A 19916-nucleotide genomic window follows, 5' to 3' on the forward strand; every position below is an offset into this window, starting at 1 on the left:
TTTTTTTTTTTTTTTTTTGGTTAGAGACAGAGTCTCACTTGCTCTGGCTCAGTCTGATCTCAAACTCAGGGGCTCAGAAAATCTTCCTGCCTTGGCCTCCCAGAGTGCTAGGATTACAAGTGTGAGCCACTGAGCCTGGCCTGGCTTGTGCTTTTTTATCCAATCAGCCAGCTTGTGCCTCTTCAGTGGTGAGTTCAGTTCATTGACATTTATTGAGAGAACTGATAAGTTTGGTGGAGTTCTATTCATCTTATTTTGTACAAGTCTGTTGTGTAATTTTATCCTTTGTGGCATTGAGAAAGCTATGTTTTGACCTTTAGCTTCTGGGTGTTTACTTTGCTGGTGATCCATTGTGGTGTTCCGTTTTGAGAATAGGTCAAGTATTTTCTTTAGAGCTGGTCTAGTTGTGGCAGATTTCCTCAGTGCCATGATATCCATATAATATTTTCTTTCTCCATCAATTTTAAAGCTTAGTTTAGTAGGATACAGAATTCTAGTCTGAAAATTGTTTTATTAAAAATATTCAAGGTGGATGACCATGTTCTTCTGGCTTAGAAAGTTTCAGTTGAAAAGTCTGCTGTCATCCTAATGGCTCTGCCTCTGTAGGTCAGTTGGCGCTTACTCCTGGCTGCTTACAGAATTTTTTCTTTCATCTTGACTTTGGACAGGTTAATTACGATGTGTCTTAGAGAGGCTCTGTTTGAATTGAGATGATCTGGGGTTTGATATCCATCTGAAAGGAATGTGTTGGGGCCTTTAGTAAAACTTGGAAAGTTTTCCTTTATGATAGTCTCCAGTAGAGCTTCCATTCCTTTGGGACAATCCTCTTCCCCTGCAGGAATTCCTATTATTCATATGTTTGAACACTTCATGGAGTCTCGTAGTTCTCTAAGTGCCTGTTCTGGTTTCTCTCTCTTCTCTGCCTGGGTTAAGTAAAAAACTTTATCCTCTAGCTCTGAGTTTCTTTCTTTTCTCGGGTCTAACTTATTTTTGATACTTTCTACTGCATCTTTACATTCCCTGACTGTCTCCATCACTTCCTTAAGCTCTACTATATCCTTTCTATATTCTACATATCTCTCATCCAATTTTTGGTTCTATCTTTCCATTATCTTGCCCATTCCTTTTATTGTCTTTATCATCCATATTTTAAGTTCCCTTTCTGTCAAGTCCATTTATTCTTTATAGGTGGAGTTTTCTGCAGTAGCTACCTTATGGTCCCTTGGGGGAGTTCCTCTGTTTTGGTTTTTCATGTTGCTTGAATTTTCCTATTGGTTCCTCCTCATATGTTCTGTCTCCTTGTTTACCTCCTTGTTTTCCTTTTTCCTTCTCACTGCCTCCTTTGTTTTAAACAGAAGTCCTTGCTGTTGATGACATTATGTTGCGATGTGTCACCAGGATACTAGGTGGCACTGTGGTTTTCTTTTAGGAGATAGCACCGCCAGTAACCTCTATGGACCATATTCCAAACTTAGTTGCCTTTGGTGTTTGCCTGATTGTTTCCTCAGCTTTCAGACTTTGCCATGTTGGAATTTTAAAGCTCATAAGAATCCTTCAGGGGCAGGTCTCACAGTGCCCCCTGACTCCATTCCCCTTGGGGTGTGGGAGTTCCTCAGCCTGTCCCCCAAATGGAGTTCTGATCCTGATGGCTGTGCTTTAGGCCCCTGCTAAGATCTTCTCACAACCTTCCCACAATGGCAGCGCCCAGCCAACGAGACCTTCTCAGTATGGCTGCCTAGCTAGCCATCAAACCTATGGCAAGTCCACTCCAAACTGGCATTAGAATCTGGTTGCTGTATATTGTTCAAGTCTGCCCACTCTTTCAAGCTTTCCACTCAACATGCAGCTTTTCCACAACAACTGAAAACTCTAGAAGGGTTTCCTCCCATCCTGGGCCTCTGTGAGCAGTCAGCTGATCCCAGACAGTTGTAGTGACTTGCCTAATTCATTAGATTTCCATTGCTCCAGATCATCTGCTGTATCTAGCCCACCACCTCCTTGCTTTGCTCCCTCAGCTATGACTCTGGGTAAGGTCCTCACTCCAGGTGTGGATGGGTTCTCTCTTTTTCCCCAGTCATTCTAGAGAGCTCAGCTTCCAACTCCATAGTTTTTGCATCCCCCTCCTCCATCCAAACTATGGACCTCTCTGGGAGGTATTGTTTGCCATCTAAGCCCATCAGTGAGATGAAGTGGAAGCAAAACCTTAAACTTTTCTTGGCTGTGAGTCACATCTTCATCAGATGTAACTGTGAGATAGTCTGATTTGGTCTAATTTGGTCAACAAATGCTTTTAAGATGATGTTTGGTTTTGATTCTCTTTTTCCTTCCCTTTTTTTTTTTTTCCTCCTAGCTTTCTTTCTATTAAAGACTTCTTGGTTGTGTTGTTTCTCTAATAATTTCCAATTGACTTTGGTTGGTTTTGGTTGATTCTTTAAGAGAAAACAACTCTATTTGTCTCTCAAATCAGTGTTGTAAAGGGGGATCTAAGCAGGCAGCTTTTTTCCTCCAGCAGTTAGAGGCCAGCTCTAATTGCCTATGGAACTGGTTTTCTGTGGAGTAGGTCTGATTTGGGTCTTCAGTATGCCAGTTTTGTGGTAGAGTATGTTCTGTGGGAATGAACAGTGCCAGGAAGATACATTCCTTTGGAAACTCTCAGACTAACTCATTTAACCTCTCCATACTTTTATGGGCTTTATTCACATACTTTCATCCTCATTCCTATTTCTCCAACCCTTAAAGATAGAACAAAAGGTCACTTAAAACAATCAGTTTCTAGGTTTATTTTTTTTCTTTTTCTTTTCAATCAGTCAATACCATAAGAGCACCATTTCAATACAACCCAAATCTTTTACAAAGTAGAGGGTTTTAGTTAAGATCTAAGTAAAGAGTTTATATGGAAAAGAAGTATGACTGCTCAGAGTGCTTTCAAAAACAGCTTTCTTCTTTAAATGGACCTAGAACTTTCCAATGGACTTCAAGTGCACAGAAATCTTAGTTGTCATCCTCTAGCATTACACATAAATGGAGCTGGGAGAGGCTCAAGAATACCAACCCATCAGAGAAGGGAGAGGGTGGCCCTTACTTTTCAGATATGGCTCATGTTTGTGAAGGCAACTTTGCTATTACAGAGGAATCACAGCATCGTAAATTTACTGTGTGCATCTGCCATTAGGAAATCTTTCCTATAGGAAAATCAGGAAAACAGCCACAAGCAAAGCCAGAAAGCTAAAGAGTTTAAGTAAACTTTCAAAGGGAGATGAAGATTCTTGTACAATTCGAGATTTGGTGGCCTTGACTGTTCGGTCCCATTGGGTCATGATCGCATTTCTGGCACCTTCCCATTTTCCTGGACCGGTCAAGCGGAACTGGTATGGTGAGCATGGGCCAAAGAAGACAGCCAGAGCAAGGCGTGGATCCGTCAGGAGCATAGAGAAGAGGTTGGGTTTTGCATTGATATAGGTCAGGAGTTCATCTATATATGTGATATAATCTGATTGTAAAGCTTTGTTGTAGCACAAACCAAACCTTTATAAAAGAAAGATTGAGGAAAAAGAGGAAGATAAAAAAAAAAAAAGATAGTCTTAGAACAAGTAAAAGTGTCCCCAAACAAGCAAATGCTACTGAACAATTTGGAATGGTTTCTGTGTTCTTTCCCATTTATGCCCATAGCTATCAAGTGGTCTCATTCTATTTCTTAAATACAAGATGAGTCCCTTCAAAAGATACTTTATACTTATGACTATCAGTGGGTGCTCTGAATACTCATAATACATCTGGTACTACTTTAGTTCTTTTGTGGAATGATTAGCAGTTTCTAGAGGAAAATATATTTTACAATTTAAGTAGATTTTAATGTGAAAAACAATGTCAAAGGGTGGGATTCTCTGTAATGCTGGTATTAGGCTCCCAAATTGTTGTTTGACCTATGTGATAAGATTTTATATAATGTAGTAGTTCCAATTAGTTATCAATTATGGTAGAGTTTCATCATGGAGGTCAAATCATATTCCAGGTTGAGTATAAAAATAAGACATCTAAAATACTTTTATTGTGTTGGAATTTGGTACTTTGATGAGGACAGATCAACACTTGGAATTTGAGGATATATATGAATGAGGGAGTTGGTAACAAGTTTCTTTCCTTTTTTTTTTTTTTTTTGAGACAGAGCCTCAAGCTATCCCTCTGGGTAGAGTGCTGTGGCTTCACAGCTCACAGCAACCTCCCACTCCTGGGCTCAAGCGAGTCTCCTGCCTCAGCCCCCCAAGAACTGGGACCACAGGCGCACGCCACAACGCCCGGCTATTTTTTTTGGTTGCAGCTGTCATTGTTGTTTGGCAGGTCTGGGCTGGATTCGAACCCACCACCCTAGGTGCATGTGGCTGGCGCCTTAGCCACTTGAGCCACAGGTGCCGAGCTGACAAGTTTCTTAAATGTAGTGATTTTAAAACTTTTTTTTTTCTGACCACAGATTATCTTTAAGTGAAAAAAAAATTTTTTTTTCGTTTCCCATGTTGTATTTTTCTTTTTCTTTTCTTTTTTATTGAATGGTAACTATGTACATTAATGCACTTCTGGGGTACAGTGTGGGGTTTTCACACACAATCTGAAACACTTCCATCAAACTGGTTAACATAGCCTTCATGTCATTTTCTTAGTTATTATTTTAAAACATGCACATTCTACTCTTAGAAAGATTCACTTGTACCCTTGTGAGATAAACCTCAGAAGTGATCCCTCCAATCCCCCTCCCTCCACCCATTCCCCCCTCCCCTGAAAATTTATTTCAAAGCCCCCAAAAGATAAAACATTAAGGTGGATAAAATCAGAAGTATTTTGGTTGATTAGGAACGAGAGTGGAAGGTCAAGATTCCCTCCTTCTTCATTGGTCATGGCTCTTGTGTGATGGCCACAGAGGAAAGCACAAATGCCCCCTAGAGAAGTGGTCAACAAGAGATGATAAGTGTCATAGGCTTTTAGGGTCACATGACTGTGTCCATTATTCGACTTTGCTATTGTAATACGAAAGTGGCCATTGATAATATGTAAGTGAATGAACATGGTTGTGTTCCAAAAATTTTATTTATGGCCAATGTGATTTAAATTTCACATAATTTTCACATATTACAAACTCTTTTTCTTATCCTTTATTCCAACCATTGAAAATGAAAAGTAGGCTTGGCACAGTGGTTACGGTGCCAGCCATGTACACTAAGGATGGCAAGTTCAAACCTGATCCAGGCCAGCTAAAAACAACTATGACAATTGCAACAAAAAATAGCTGAGTATTGGGTGGTGCCTGTGGCTCAGTGGGCAGAGCACCGGCCCCATATACCAAGGGTGGCGGGTTCAAACTCAGCCCCTGCCAAATTGCAACAAAAAAGTAGCCGGGCGTTGTGGTGGGCACCTGTAGTCCCAGCTACTTGGGAGGCTGAGGCAAGAGAATCACTTAAGCCCAAGAGTTTGAGGTTGCTGTGAGCTGTGACACCACAGCACTCTACTGAGGGCGAAATAGTGAGACTCTGCCCCCCCCCCAAATCTGTATCCTGCTAAATTAAGTTTCATAAATGAAGGGGCAATAGTCTTTCCCAGGAAAGGGAACACTAAGCGAAATTGTCACCACTAGATCTTCCCTACAAGGTGACATAGTGAGACTCTGTCTCAATAAAAATAAAAGAAAAGAAAAATGAAAAGCAAGGTTCAGCACCCATAGCACAGTGGTTACAGCACCAGCCACATGCACCGAGGCTGGCAGGTTTGAGCCCGGCCAGGGCTAGCTAACCAACAATGACAACTACAACAAAAAAAAAATTGCTGGGCATTGTGGCAGGTGCCTGTGGTCCCTGCTACTTGGGAGGCTGAGGCAAGAGAATTACTTAAGCCCAAAGGTTGGAGATTGCTATGAGCTGTGATGCCAGGGCACTCTACCAATGGTAACATAGTGAAACTCTGTCTCAAAAAAAAGAAAAGAAAAGCCAAAAAATTGGGGGTATGGAAATCTTGAACTACTATTGTTGAAATGTATATTTTTTCCCTTTTAATTCTGACATTTTTCACTCTGTATAGTTTTGGATTATTTTGTTTCACCCAACTTTTATGTTAAAACTAGAGTTAGACTAATAATTGAAGTTCATTAAAAAAATGGAAAGCAAAAGCAATGATCTGAATAAATGCAACAGAGCTGATGAAGACCTGTTTGTTGAATGAACAAATGAGCAGATACTTCTAGCATCACAGGGGATAAGCATAGTTGTTTGCCTGCTGATTACAGATAAGGTAAGGAATAATGTGCACAGTAGATGAAAGTTACTTATACAATAACTGGTTTGGAATCCAAACTCCTGGTGGTGCTAGACAACTATGGTCCGAAGTGTTGACTCTGGGGACAGTAACATTTCTCAATTTTCCTCTCCCTTCTCGGTTTTTAAATAGGCTGTCTTAGTATTTTTCCTTTAAGTTTCAGATGCAGCTTTTTCCTCTGATGTAACTCTCACCTCTCTGCTATTGTTTTACCAAATTCATAAAGCTTTAGTAGTTAACTTACCAGCTGGGCTTGTTTTCTTTCCTTGCATTAACTTCCTCTATCATGACACATGGGGGTGGTAACTTACTCACACCTGCAAGGCAAAAACACCCAATTTAATGTTAGGTCTAGCTGTTTACTTATGAATAAAGATGCTTTATTAACACTCTTCTTTCATTTCTCGTATTCAGCTACTCATCTGTTCTTACTGACTGGTGGTATGTTTCCTGGTAATAACACAATCAATTGAAAAGACAAACATTGGATATCTCCCTACTTATTTGACATGACTGAACCCTCCACTGGTTTTGCCTGATTTTGTCATTCAGTTTCTTGAATTTTAAAATTTTAATTGAACCACTTGAATCTGTCAACTAAAAGAGCTGTTAACTGTTATTTTATCTTAGTTAAAATTACAGTAACTGGGTCTAGTGGGGTGTGCCAGGAGTCCTAGCTCCTCTTGAGGCCAGGAGTTCCAGGCTGCAGCGTGCCATAATCATGCCTATGAATGGCCACTGTGTTCCAGCCTGGGTGACATAATTAGACCTTATCTTTTTAAAAGAAAAAAGAAAGATAAATAACAAATAGACATAAACATGGCTTTTTTTATTTTTATTTTTTGAGATAGGGTCTTACTCTTGATCAGGTTGGTCTCCAACTCCTGAGCTCAAGCAATCCACCTGCCCTGACCTAGAGTTCTAGGATTACAGGTGTGAGCCACTGCGCCTGGCCGAGATGGCTTATGTTTTTGATCCCTGATGTATCATTTATGCTAGTAATGGTACATGTCATTATGATGGTATATTTCAGTGAACAATAGAACGGACCCAACTTTTAAAGGTTCTGGTGTTTTTAACAGGATCTGGGTAACAGTCTCAGAATTTCCGGTATCTGGAATCCTACGGCCAACCAAACTCTCCTGCCCTGCCATCTCTCATTCACTTACCTTTCAGAACTCTAACAGCCCATCGAGCTTGGGTTTCTCCAGTGGGGATCATGGAGCCCAGGGGTTTGATGAGGCCGATGATAGCCAGGGTCGGCTTTTGCAGATGTGCGGGGAAGATGTATTTGTACAGTGATGCTTGGCCGTCTTCAACTTTCACTACGGACTCATCAAGGAAGGGGAAGGCGAACGTGTATCCAGTGGCAAAGACGATGATATCAATGGGTTCCTCCTTGGGGCTGTTGTTAAAAAGGACGGAGTTTTCCTTCATCTCCTTTATACCTGGCCGGATGAGGACTTTCCCTGTGATGATGCGGCCTGGGAGCTCATCATTTAGCACAAACTCTTTCAGCTGAGTCCTAAACAAAAACACGACTAGGAAAGGGATCCGCCAGTGACCAATGCGGCCAGCCCTCTCCCTCTTCGTCACCTTCCTGTCTTCACTCTAGTGCTGTCTCCTTTGTCGGACAGGAATTGTTAGATTAGGGAGACATTACCTCCCATTGGAAGGGGTTCAGGAATATCCAAGAAGGATTATACAAGATGCTTGCCATTTTCTAGAGGTTAGAAGCTTGAGGAGGAGACCAGAACATTCTGTTGCTTCTGTTTCTCTTGCTGATTTTCAGCGTTCGCTGTCACTGTTATTCTAGAGAGAGCTGAATGCTGGAGGGCTGCAAGGGGAACCGGGCACTTCTCCGTGTGAGAAGCTCTATCCTAGAAAGGCTCTCTCTTTAGGAAGCAATTGTGTAAGGAAAACACACATGTATTTAAAGGAACAAGGGAGAATCATCTTTTTCTGGCTGTACCTTCAGAATCACAAGACAAACAGTTTGGAGTTGAGTCTGTCTCAGCTGAGCCATTTTTGGCTTATGGCAAACGCACAGACAGACACTATGTGGTAAAATGAAATTGCCGCTGGAGTAGGAGGTAGTGAGAGTGGCTTCCTACCCAAACATCTGTACTTAACAGATCTTGGCCAAGTCTTGTAGTTGTATAGGTTTTCTCCTATTTACCTATGAGATGGGGATACCAGTACTTGCCATCCTTAGTTCATGGGGTCAGATGAAGAGCATAGGAAATAGCATATATGCAGAGAACTTAGGAGATGGCAAATGATTAAATATAAGAGAGAAAGAATTATAATTTCTCACATTTCTTCCATATGTTCTAATGTTTATGGGATGAAGCCAAATTCTTTATAGTCCCATGAGCTACCATCCAGGCTTGATTAAAGTCATGGTAGCAAAACCTCTACTAGAGAGTCAAAACCCTGAAAAGCCTGGGACATAGGAGGTAGAAGAGAGACAGTAAGAGATAAGGAAGGAAAAAAGGAAGACAATAAAGAGGGAGGCAACAGAGAAAAGCGGAAGTACATGTGCTGGAGAGGGAGCTGCCGGCCATTGGTGGTGGCCTGGGTGCCACCTGACTCAAGATCCAGAGGGAAAGCTGGAGGAGACCAGAAAGGATCTCCGTGCTGTGGGGCTAACTGAAAATGGATTTTCATTGTATAAACTTAATGAATGAGGAAATAAAACTTCTTGTTAATGGGATAAATCAGAGGTTGTAAATGAAATTTCAGTTGAAATGACTGAAATCAGGGTCCTCTTGACAAGGGCAAGAAGATACTGCCATTAGAGAGATGGTGAAGGGCAGTTAGAGGATTCGACTTTTCCCACAGGATGGAACAAAGCCAGTGTGTTGCTTTTATCAACAAATTCATTGACAGATCATCCTCTTTGATTTCTGCCACTGAGGCTCTGCTGACTTTCCAAGGTCACAGAGCTCATTTACTACACAATGAGTTTGGAAAATGACCGAAATTTGCTAAGCCTCAGTTTCCCCACAATAAAAGCATGATTATAACAACACTTACCTTAAAGGATCGTTGATAAGGTGAAATACATAATTTTACTTACTGAGCACTTAAGAACAGTTAGTTAGTGTAATCACTAGCTTTTTTTTTTTTTCAGACAGAATCTCACTCAGTCACCCAGGCTGGAGTGCAGTGGTGCGCTAATTCATTGTAACCTTGAACTCCTGGGTTCAAGTGATAAGACTGCCTCAGCCTCTTAAGTAGTTAGGACTATAGGTGTGCACCACTGTGCCTGGCTAATAAAAGGATTTTTTTGGGTATTATTATTATTATTTTTAATAGCGATAGAATCTGGCTATATTGTCCAGGCTGGTCTTACTCTCAAGCAATTCTCTCACCTCAGCATCCCAAAGCTCTGAATTATAGGCATGAGCCACTGTATCTGGACTTTATCAAGTAACTTTGTATCAAGTGTTCTTTCACATTCCATTATCTTGCTGTGTTCTTGTCTCATTTGTATATGCCACTGGAAAGACTAGGGTTCTTTCTTCTTCTACTCAGTCTTACTATGTTGCCCTTGGTAGAGTGCCATGGCATCATAGCTCATAGCAACCTCAAACTCATGGGCTCAAGCAATTCTCTTGCCTCAATCTCCCAAGTAGCTGGGACTACAGGTGCCTACTTCAACACCTGGCTATTTTTTGATTTTAGCAGGCCCAGGCGGGGTTCGAACCCACCACCTCTGGTGCATGTGGCTGGCACCCTAACCACTGAGCTATGGGCACTGAGGCTGGGGTTCATTTTTCTTAATAGTCCTTGGCAGATATGTTATATTTACCTGTCTTGTGGTATTAAGCCGTAATTTGCATGACTGAACCGGCTGTCCATCTTTCTTGCCATCAACCAAGTCACAATTGGAGTAGGGAGGCAATTTCTGAGCATGTTCTGAAATCGCGTCATGAACACCATGTCCCATGGGTAACCTGAGTCGAAGACTCTGCTGATCACCCATGCCCCTCCAGTGGTGCTGAGGAAGACCTGAAAGCAGTCAAAGAGAACCTCAGTTTGACATGGTGAACGGGGCTGGTCCTGCCAGAGACTTGAAAAGTGTGATGAATTGATAAGGCACTGAAGAGTCTGCCAGGCTGCAGACACGATGGCAAGCCATAGGGAGCTTAAATTCACATGTGGGAAGAAAATGAACAGGTGATTACAATTTTGTATACTAACTATAATTGTAGGCAATAAGAACAGGGCATGACATCAACTAGGAGAGTTGTTTACAAAGGGTTTCAAGAAAACTACTGGTTTAACTGACAAAATTTGGAACTACAATCAATTTTGGTGTTTTTTTCTTAGCGACAGTCTCACTATGTTGTTGTGTAGAGTGCAGTGGCATCACAGCTCACAGCAATCTCCAGCTCTTGGGCTTAAGTGATTCTCTTGCCTCAACCTCCCAAGTAGCTGGGACTACAGTGTCCATCACAGTGCCTGGCTATTTTTTGGTTATAGTTGTTATTGTTGTTTGGCAGGCCCAGGCTAGATTCTAATTCACCAGCTCCGGTGTATGTGCTGGTGCCTTAGCTGCTTGAGCTACAGACGCTGAGCCAATAAGGAGTTTCTTAATACAGCTGTTTAAAAAGCCCAACAACAACAACAACAACAACAACAACAACCAGAGTGCATAGGAAGTAGGAGCCAATGTGCACGGAGCCATCACAGCAAGGATCATGTTGTTTCCAAACATCCTGGGGTTGGAAAAACCACACTAGGCAAAGAACTTGGATCAAGGTCAGGACTGAGGCTCAGTGCCTATAGCTCAACCGGCTAAGGTGCCAGCCACGTACACCTAAGGTGGCGGGTTCGAATCCCCAGCCTGGACCCGCCAAACAACAATGACAGCTGCAACCAAAAAATAGCCGGGTGTTGTGGCGGGCGCCTGTGGTCCCAGCTACTTGGGAGGTGGAGGCAGGAGACTCACTTGAGCCCAGGAGTTGGAGGTTGCTGTGAGCTGTGATGCCATGGCACTCTACCCAGGGGGACAGCTTGAGGCTCTGTCTCAAAAAAAAAAAAAAGGTCAGGACTGAAATGTATTAATGTATTCATGTGGGTGATTTAGCTAAAGAAGAGCAGTTGTATGCTGGCTGTGATGAGGAATATGATTATTCCCTGTTAGATGAAGGTAGAGTGATTGATGAGCTAGATAACCAAAAGACAGAGGTGGAGTTATTGTTGATTACCATGGCTGTGATCTGTTCTCTAAGCGCTGGTTTCGTATAGTTTTTTGTGCTGCGAACAAATACCAGTAAATTGTACAAAAGACTTGAAACAAGGGGTGATTATGAGAAGACATTAAAAGATAGTATCGAGTGTGAGATTTTTCAAGTTCTTTATGCAGAAGCCATAGCATCCTATGAGGAAGAAATTGTGCATCTACTGCCCAGTAATGACCCAGAAGAGCTAGGAAGTAACGAAGATCACATCTTGAAATGGGTTGAGCAGTGGGTCAGAGTTCATAATACCTGACTTACAAGAGTAGCCACTTTAGAATCATTCTTTTTTTTTGAGACGAGAGTTTCCCTATGTAGCCCTCAGTAGAGTGCTATGGTATCACAGCTCACAGCAACCTCAAACTCTTGGGATCAAGCGAGTCTCTTGCCTCAGCCTCTGAGGAGCTGGGACTATAGGAGCCTGCTAAAATGCCCTGCTATTTTTTTGTTATAGTTGTCAATGTTGTTTAGCAGGCCCGGGCTGGGTTCGAACCCACCAGCCTGGGTGTAACCACTGTGCTATGGGCACCAAGCCAAGAATCATTCTTGTTGATATCTTTTTCACAATATCATAGAAATTGTCCAAATATCAGTACTGCTGTTAAAATTGTGTTGCTGGACTAGCAGGTGGACAGTTTAAAGGTTTATGCCTGGGTTTCTTTTTCTCTATGAGGAAGCTAAACAACTGAAATGTAATGACTATGATATTATCAAGGAGTGAAAGTAAAATCTGTCATCATTTAATGCTTCCATTGTTAAAGAATAAACAAGTATGACCACATGGGTTAAAAAAAGCCAAAAAAAGAAAAATTAGTTAACCAGTCTATTATTTTGCTGATACAAAACCACTGATTTAACAGATTGTCTTTTCCCCACCAAACTGGAGCCTGATAGCTGGACGTTGGGAACAAATACCAGTAAATTATACAAAAGACTTGAAACAAGGGGTCTTAATGAGAAGACACTGAAAGACAATATCAAGTGTAGATTTTTCAAGTTCTTTATGAAGGAGCTGCAGCATCCTATGAGGAAGAAATTGTGCATCAGCTCAGTGTCAGAGATTTTGTTATCTATTGTGTTTGGCCCTATAGCACAATGGAGCAGGATATACAATGCTGGAGATTCAGTGCATAAACTCCAGGCACAGTAGAGGGTCTGACGTGAGATATTTACACTGAACCTGCCTCTCCGTGTCATGATGCAGAATTAGATTTGACATTTCAATTGGTATTAAGTTCTAAAACAAAGGGAGTCTCTTTGTTGATCTAGTAATGATAAAGGGTGTGCTGAAACATGCTTTCTAAAAACAGTAGTTAGATTTTTTAAATTTTTGTTATATATTTTTTGAGACAGAGTCTCACTATGTCACCCTTGGTAGAGTGCTGACTTGTCACAGCTCACAGCAACCTAAAGTCTTGCCCTCAAGCAATTCTCTTGCCTCAGCTTCCCAAGTAGCTGGGACTATAGGCACCCTTCACAACACCCGGGTATTTTTTTGTTGTAGTTGTCATTGTTTAGCTGGCCCGGACTAAGTTCAAACCTACCAGCCTGGGTTTATGTGGTTGGTGCCATAACCACTGTGCTATAGGCACCAAGCCAATTTTTTTATTTTTTAAAATTGGAGATAGCATTTTATTGAGTTGCCCAGGCTGGTCTCAAATTCCTGGCTCAAGTGATCCTCCCTCCTGACCCTAGGGAGTAGCCAGAACTACATGTGTATGCTGCCACACCCCAAAGCATGTTTTCTGATTGAAGAAATTTCCAAATGGTTAAAAAATAGAAATAATAATAGGTAGCCCACATGTGGTAGTCATAGTGGTCATAGTGGATGGGCCTGTGTTAATATTTGTATCAAGACCTCCTTTCTCAGCTTGGTGCCTGTTGCACAGTGGTTATAGCACCAGCCACATACACTGAGGGTGGCGGGTTTGAACCTAGCCCAGGCTAGCTAAACAGCAATGACAACTACAAAAAAAAATATAGCTGGTGTTGTGGCAGTGCCTGTAGTCCCAGCTACTTGGAAGGCTGAGGCAAGAGAATGGCTTGATTCCAAGAGTTTGAGGTTGCTGGAGCTGTGACACCATGACACTCTACCAAGGGTGACACAGTGAGACTCTGTCTCAACAACAACAACAACAAAAAGACCTCCTTTCTCAAAAAGACCTCCTTTCTCTTCTTTCAGGATAATATCACCAAATTGCCTAGTTTCTTCAAATTAATTAATAAATCTATTAGTCAATGAATCAGTCATTAAGTCCTTTCTACGAAGTTCCAGAAAGCAACATAGAAATAGAATCTTGCTTTGTTGCGTAGGCTAGTATTGAACTCTTGGCTTTAAAGAAAGAGTCCTACAGAGATAACAGATGTGAAACACTGCTTCTCCCTGTGCAGAAGGCATGGAAAAGTTACAAACTCCCAACGTTTTTTTTCCTTCACAGCTACTTTTTATTCTTGCAATTATTGGTGTAATTATTTATACTTATTTATGCGCCAAGCATTGTGGCTCACGCCTATAATCCTAGCATTCTGGGAGACAGAGCTGGGCAGATTGCTCGAACTCAGGAGTGTGAGACCAACCCGAGCAAAAGTAAGACCCTGTCTCTACTAAAAATAGAAAAATTAGCCAGCTGTGGTGGTGGGCACCTGTAGTTACAACTACTTGGGAGGCTGAGGCAGGAAGAGCGCTTGAGCTCAGGTGTTTAAGGTTGCTGTGAGCTATGATGATGGCATGGCACTCTTGCCTGGGCAACAGAGTGAGCCTCTGTCTCAAAAAAAGAATTATTTATACTCATTTATTTGGTATACATTTTTCTTTTCTTTTCTTTTCTTTTTTAAGACAGAGTCTCACTATGTTGCCTATGGTAGAGTGCTGTGGCATCACGGTTCACAACAATCTCAAACTCTTGGGCTTAAGTGATTCTTTTACCTCAGCTTCCTGAGTAGCTGGGACTACAGGAGCCCCCCACAATGTCTGGCTATTTTTTGGTTGCAGTTGTCATTCTTGTTTAGCAGGCCCATGCTGGGTTCAAACCCACCAGCCCGGGTGTATGTGGCCAGAGCCCTACTCACTGAGCTACTGGCGCCGAGCCAGGTATGTGTTTTTCACCCAAACTATGGTATATGTCAATAGGGATCTTGTTTTTGTGGTGGCTGTGTTTGCACAACATTCAGCAGATGTGAAGCCAACAACTAATATCCATTAGTTAGCTGAGTGGCTTCCGATGAGTTTACAGCATAGTTGGAAAGAAAATATATACTATAGGCTTGGCGCCTGTGGCTCAAGCGGCTAAGGCGCCAGCCACATACACCTAAGTTGGCGAGTTCGAATCCCCAGCCCGGGCCTGCCAAACAACAATGATGGCTGCAACCAAAAAATGGCCGGGCGTTGTGGCAGGCGCCTGTAGTCCCAGCTACTTGGGAGGCGGAGGCAGGAGACTCGCTTGAGCCCAGGAGTTGGAGGTTGCTCTGAGCTGTGATGCCAGGGCACTCTACCCAGGGGGATAGCTTGAGGCTCCGTCTCAAAAAAAAAAAAAAAAAAAGAAAAGAAAATATATACTATAAAAGTATATATTAGCAATACTAAGAATTAAAATGTGCCCTCTGAGGAGTGCAATTTACAATGATACCTACGTTCTGCATAGGGAGGGGCCACGTGGTGTTGGGATGAGCTATCTGGGAATAGTAGAGGTAGATTGTACTAGAAGAGAAAAAGACTCTGTGGAAGGGGTGACTGATGTGAGCAAAGGAGCAACAACAACCTGGGAACCGCAAGGGCACAGAATAGACCTGCTTGGCTGTCGTTGATGATCATGCAGGAAACAGTAGAGTTAAAATTAAAGTGGTAGATTTGGACCAGGCTATGGAAAACTCTGTGGTGCAGGGCTAACATATCTGCTATTTATTATTTTCAGATAAGGAGAGTTTTAGAGGTTTCTCAGCATGAGAGTATCGTTACTAGAGCAGGCTTTTCTGAGGATTTGTTTGTCGGTGGCTGGAGTCTGGATGGCTTATTGTGAAGCATGGACTGTGGGAAGACGTGGGCAGAGTTAGGAGGACAGGCCTTGAGTTCAATCATCTGCTAGTGCTATGATTTTAGGCAGCTTCTTTAACCTCTCTAACCTTGGTTTCCTCATCTGCAGTCAGCGATACTAAGAGGACCCACGTCAATGGCTTGTTCTGATGACTGGTTGAAGTTATCAATAGAAAGCATTTAGTGCAGTGCTTGCCCTGAGGAAATCCTGGTAAATATTAACTATTTCTATAATTATATTAGAAGAACAATGCAATAGTCTTGTGTCAGCCTGATGAGGGTGGTGGCAATTAATAAGGAAAGGAAGGGTCAACTGGGAGAGTATAGCAAGGAAAAATTGCCAAGATATTCTGACCTACGTGACTGAGTAAGCAAGAGATGTGTCCTGTAGCTCTCGCGGGATGGCTGGGAAAACAACAAAAAGAAATCAGAGAAATTGGTTTTGGAGGAAAGATGACAGCTGGCATTCATAGTAAAATTTATGAACATTTGATAAAAAATACATAACAATCTGTTGTATATGTTAAACATTTTTATTCCTTTAACGATTATCATGGTGTCAGATGCTGTTTACTTGAGGCGTGCATCTCAAGATAAAGCTGTTCCTCAAGTAATATCAAGAATAGTACCTTTTTTGCCAGGTGGCTGGCCTCCACTGCAATGTCTGTGCCAGAATTTCCCATTCCAATCACAAGGACTCTCTTGTCCTTAAATATATCTGGATGCTTATACTGTCGGCTATGAAAGTACTGCCCTTTAAAGGCATGTATACCTATAGGGGGAGAAAAAGAGAAGTGAGCTAGAGAATTTACAGGATAACTGAATGTTATGAGTGATGCTAGCAGTGGCCATAGTGCATCTTGTAGCTAGTGAGTGTGGTGGATATTGAATCTCAGTGAAGCATAAAACTGCTTCTTAATTGACCATTTTGCTCCTCTACACTTGTAAATTGTTTGGAACAAATGAAAGCTAAAACCTGGTTAGAAAAAAACTCCTGTTCCATCCTAGCTTTAGCTGTATAATGGAATTCATTCCTGGACCCATGACATACTCAGGGTGGCTCCCCTGAGACAACTCGAGGTCAGCTGCAGAAAGTGCTGTACCTGGAAAGGAATCCAGTGGCAAATAAGGGTCAGTAAGAAAACCAGTGCAGACCATGACGGCATCAAAGATGGCTGATTCGTGCTTTCCTTCATGCAGAGTGACCACCTCCCATCGGCCAGAGACAGTAAAATCCGGGCATTTTGTTATGCTGCAGACCTTGGTCTAAAAAAAAAAAAATCACAACTATGATTAGCTGTTGTCAAGGTTCCATTAACGGCTTGGTTGTTGATGCAGTAATTGGCATTTCAAAAGTTCTAGATTTTCAAGAAAAAATTTATTTTTAATGACACAGTAATGAATGTTCATCACTGAGTATTTGGAATGTCTAGAGAGGAAGGATAAACAACACCAAACAGACATCAACCAACAACCACCTCTCAGAAATAGCCGCATATGTACTTCTAAAAATTTTGTTGAACATCTAAATTTGGATGCACTTTTTACAATTTTTTTTTGTGGGTTATAGCCATTCACTTGACAGCACTTTATTTTTACTGCATCACTTGCAAAATAAGGAAGTGGAATAAAACTCTCCTTGAAATTCTGTTTAGGAAGACTTTCAATATGATGGCTATAAATGCAACTCTGATTTGCTATTTGTTGTGGTCAATGTCTCCATTCATGTAGCATTTTGTGTGTAATTCCCTATGAATTCCTTATCCTCCCCATTTCTGATAGGCGAGGGAGATAGGAGAAAGAATGTATTTTTTATTTTTTGCCGTCCTTCTGCCTTCTCCCTGTCTCCAGCCTCTGAAATGGGAAAGAAGGAGGGCCTGAGAGAAGAACAGTATTCAAAGGTTTTTCTAGTCCCTAAAACTCTAGAAAATATTTCTTTCTACTAGTGAGGCTCTCTTGTGTATGGGCCATTGCGTGTGCCCGTTCCTACAAGAGGATAGTAGAGAAGAGAGCACCCAAGGGGTCGTTGCCCACATGTGCAGGCATTTGGCCCAAGATGAAAACGTGGTTTGACATTTTTTAGGTCCCTTAGGGTACTTGGATGACAGCATGACAAAGTAAAATTTTTCACATGTGAGTCTTTCCACAAAGTAACCACCTCTACCTTCAGACGTACTTGGAGTGGAGGGTGAATACAGTAGGGACAAAAATCCAGGCAAGTGTCATTAATCTTGCCAGCTAAGTATCTCATCTATAGAGCCAGGGCTGGGATGTGGAGAGGAGAATAGAGGGAGGAAAGTGCTTTCTGACTACTAACGGATGTTTTCAGGTCGTACCTTGAATTGAATGCATTCCAGAAGGTTGAACCGGTTTGCATACATTTTGAGATATTCCAGAAATTGAGCATTTGGCACATAGTTTGGATAATCTTCTGGGAACGGAAAGTCTGAGTAACAAGACATCTCCTTGGAGCTGTTGGAAACCACAGACTTGTAGAGACTGGCTCTGCCTTCTTCAACATGTTCCTGTATAAACAGCGCCCACACGTGAATATTCATTGCATGTGAACAAACAAACCGGGGGTGAGCTCACCTGTCTAGATTCACACAGTATCACTGTAAAGTACTGGAGGATATGGAAATAGAAGGTAGCCAGGAAGAAGGATTTGGATGATGAAGTATTTGTACTATTGTTAAGTATTTTGGTTTTGTGAGGTAGTCTGGAAAAGATTATGGAAAAGAGGGGTTCAGATGATGAAGCATGTTGTATCCACAATTAATGAATTTGGATTTTATAGGAAGGTTACAGCAGTCTCCTGAATGTTTTAAACATGGAAGTGTTTCACATTAAATTTTGGGAAGATAGGCGCAGTGCCTGTAGCTCAGTGGCTTAGGGTGCCAGCCACATACACTGAAGGTGGCAGGTTCAAGCCCAGGCCAGGCCTGCCAAACAGTGACAACTACAGCCAAAAAGAATAGCTGGGCGTTGTGGTGGGCACCTATAGTCCTAGCTACTTGGGAGGCTGAGGCTAGAGAATCACTTAAGCTCAAGAGTTGGAGATTGCTGTGAGCTATGATGCCACAGCACTCTACCAAGGGCGACATAATGAGACTCTGTCTCAAAGAAAAAAAAATTTTGGAAAGATAATTATAGTTAGGAGAGGCTGGAGAAAAATGAAGGAGGTGAGGAAAGACTGTTCTCGATTGTTATAAGGGCCCAAGCGGAGGGACAGGTGGAACCCAGAGAGGTGGGACTGGTGAGAAGGCAGTACAGTTGAATGCACACGACTGAGAAATCAATTAGGGATGATGGGAGGAAACAGTTTCAGATCGGACACCTGTGTGCGCGGCACAACACTGACCAATATCCCACTCCCAGGTTCAAATCAGTTAACTAGAAAACATCAGTATCTCATGACTAACATAAGGTTGAATAATAAGCAGCTTTAGTATTGTCTTGGGTGGTATCATGGTATTATGGAGAATTATTCTCCTGATTTCAAGGGAAAGGTCTTTAGTATTTTAATATTATTTACCATCTTGGATGTACATAGTTCATTTTTCCTGTAAATAAAAATTATTTTATTTATGTGAGCAAGTGGAAACATGAACATAAACTCCACAAATGAAGTGACTTACTCTTTTCTCCCAAAGGGTTTGAATCTAGATCATATAAACAACATACAGCAATAATAGGGAACAAAATTATAAGCCTGGCTCTGTGGTTTACTGTTACCCATTTCAGCAACTGGTAAGAGTTGACTATAGCCTCCTTATCTGTGGCCTCAAATTTGATATCCTCTCTCTTCCAGAATATGTCTAGAGCCTTTTGCCAAGGCCTTTTGAGAAAGATTACTAAATTTTTTATTTTTTTTTCCTGCTGGAATGTCTGAAACAGTGTTAGTCGTATGTAGTCTGTAGAGAGGGACTGATATAAACTGTTACTGGTGAGTTACATGATAAATACAACTCCCTTTCGGATGGAGACACCATCTTCCAGTGATTCACAAAAATGATGAACACAAAGGGACAGAGGAGAGGCACTCGATACGTGTTCTCTTGGCCTTTGAGGAAACATGGAGTTGTTCCTTTACCCACACAAATGTGTCTCTATAAGAAAGGTGATGTTGGCTCGGCGCCTGTGGCTCAAGCTGCTAAGGCGCCAGCCACATACACCTAAGGTTGTGGGTTTGAATCCCCAGCCTGGGCCTGCCAAACAACAATGATGGCTGCAACCAAAAAAATGGCTGGGCATTGTGGCGGGTGCCTGTAGTCCCAGCTACTTGGGAGGCTGAGGCAGGAGACTTGCTTGAGCCCAGGAGTTGGAGGTTGCTGTGAGCT

At 41.9% G+C, this 19916-nt stretch overlaps 1 protein-coding gene and 1 pseudogene across 3 annotated transcripts in view; one reads left to right on the forward strand and one right to left on the reverse strand.

The window, feature by feature from the left end:
* Positions 1-2756: 2756 nt before the first annotated feature.
* The window catches only part of FMO1 (flavin containing monooxygenase 1), a 49042-nt gene continuing 31882 nt past the window's right edge, over positions 2757-19916 (reverse strand). For 2 of the 3 annotated variants that reach the window (XM_003785708.2, XM_023510799.1), the window contains 7 exons: positions 17913-18101; positions 16680-16842; positions 16206-16348; positions 10115-10314; positions 7467-7822; positions 6542-6614; positions 2757-3525 (listed from right to left, as the gene is read on the reverse strand). In XM_003785708.2, coding sequence (XP_003785756.1) covers positions 3183-3525; positions 6542-6614; positions 7467-7822; positions 10115-10314; positions 16206-16348; positions 16680-16842; positions 17913-18101 — 1467 coding nt within the window. In that variant the 3' untranslated portion in view covers positions 2757-3182. Of the gene's footprint in view, positions 3526-4789; positions 4932-6541; positions 6615-7466; positions 7823-10114; positions 10315-16205; positions 16349-16679; positions 16843-17912; positions 18102-19916 lie in introns of those variants that run through there. The other variant, XM_023510798.1, reaches the window with a different exon arrangement.
* LOC105886585 lies at positions 10433-11802 on the forward strand (annotated as a pseudogene).

Source organism: Otolemur garnettii, unplaced genomic scaffold (assembly GCF_000181295.1).
Source record: "Otolemur garnettii isolate 467f Iridium unplaced genomic scaffold, OtoGar3 scaffold00016, whole genome shotgun sequence".
Taxonomy (NCBI): domain Eukaryota; kingdom Metazoa; phylum Chordata; class Mammalia; order Primates; family Galagidae; genus Otolemur; species Otolemur garnettii.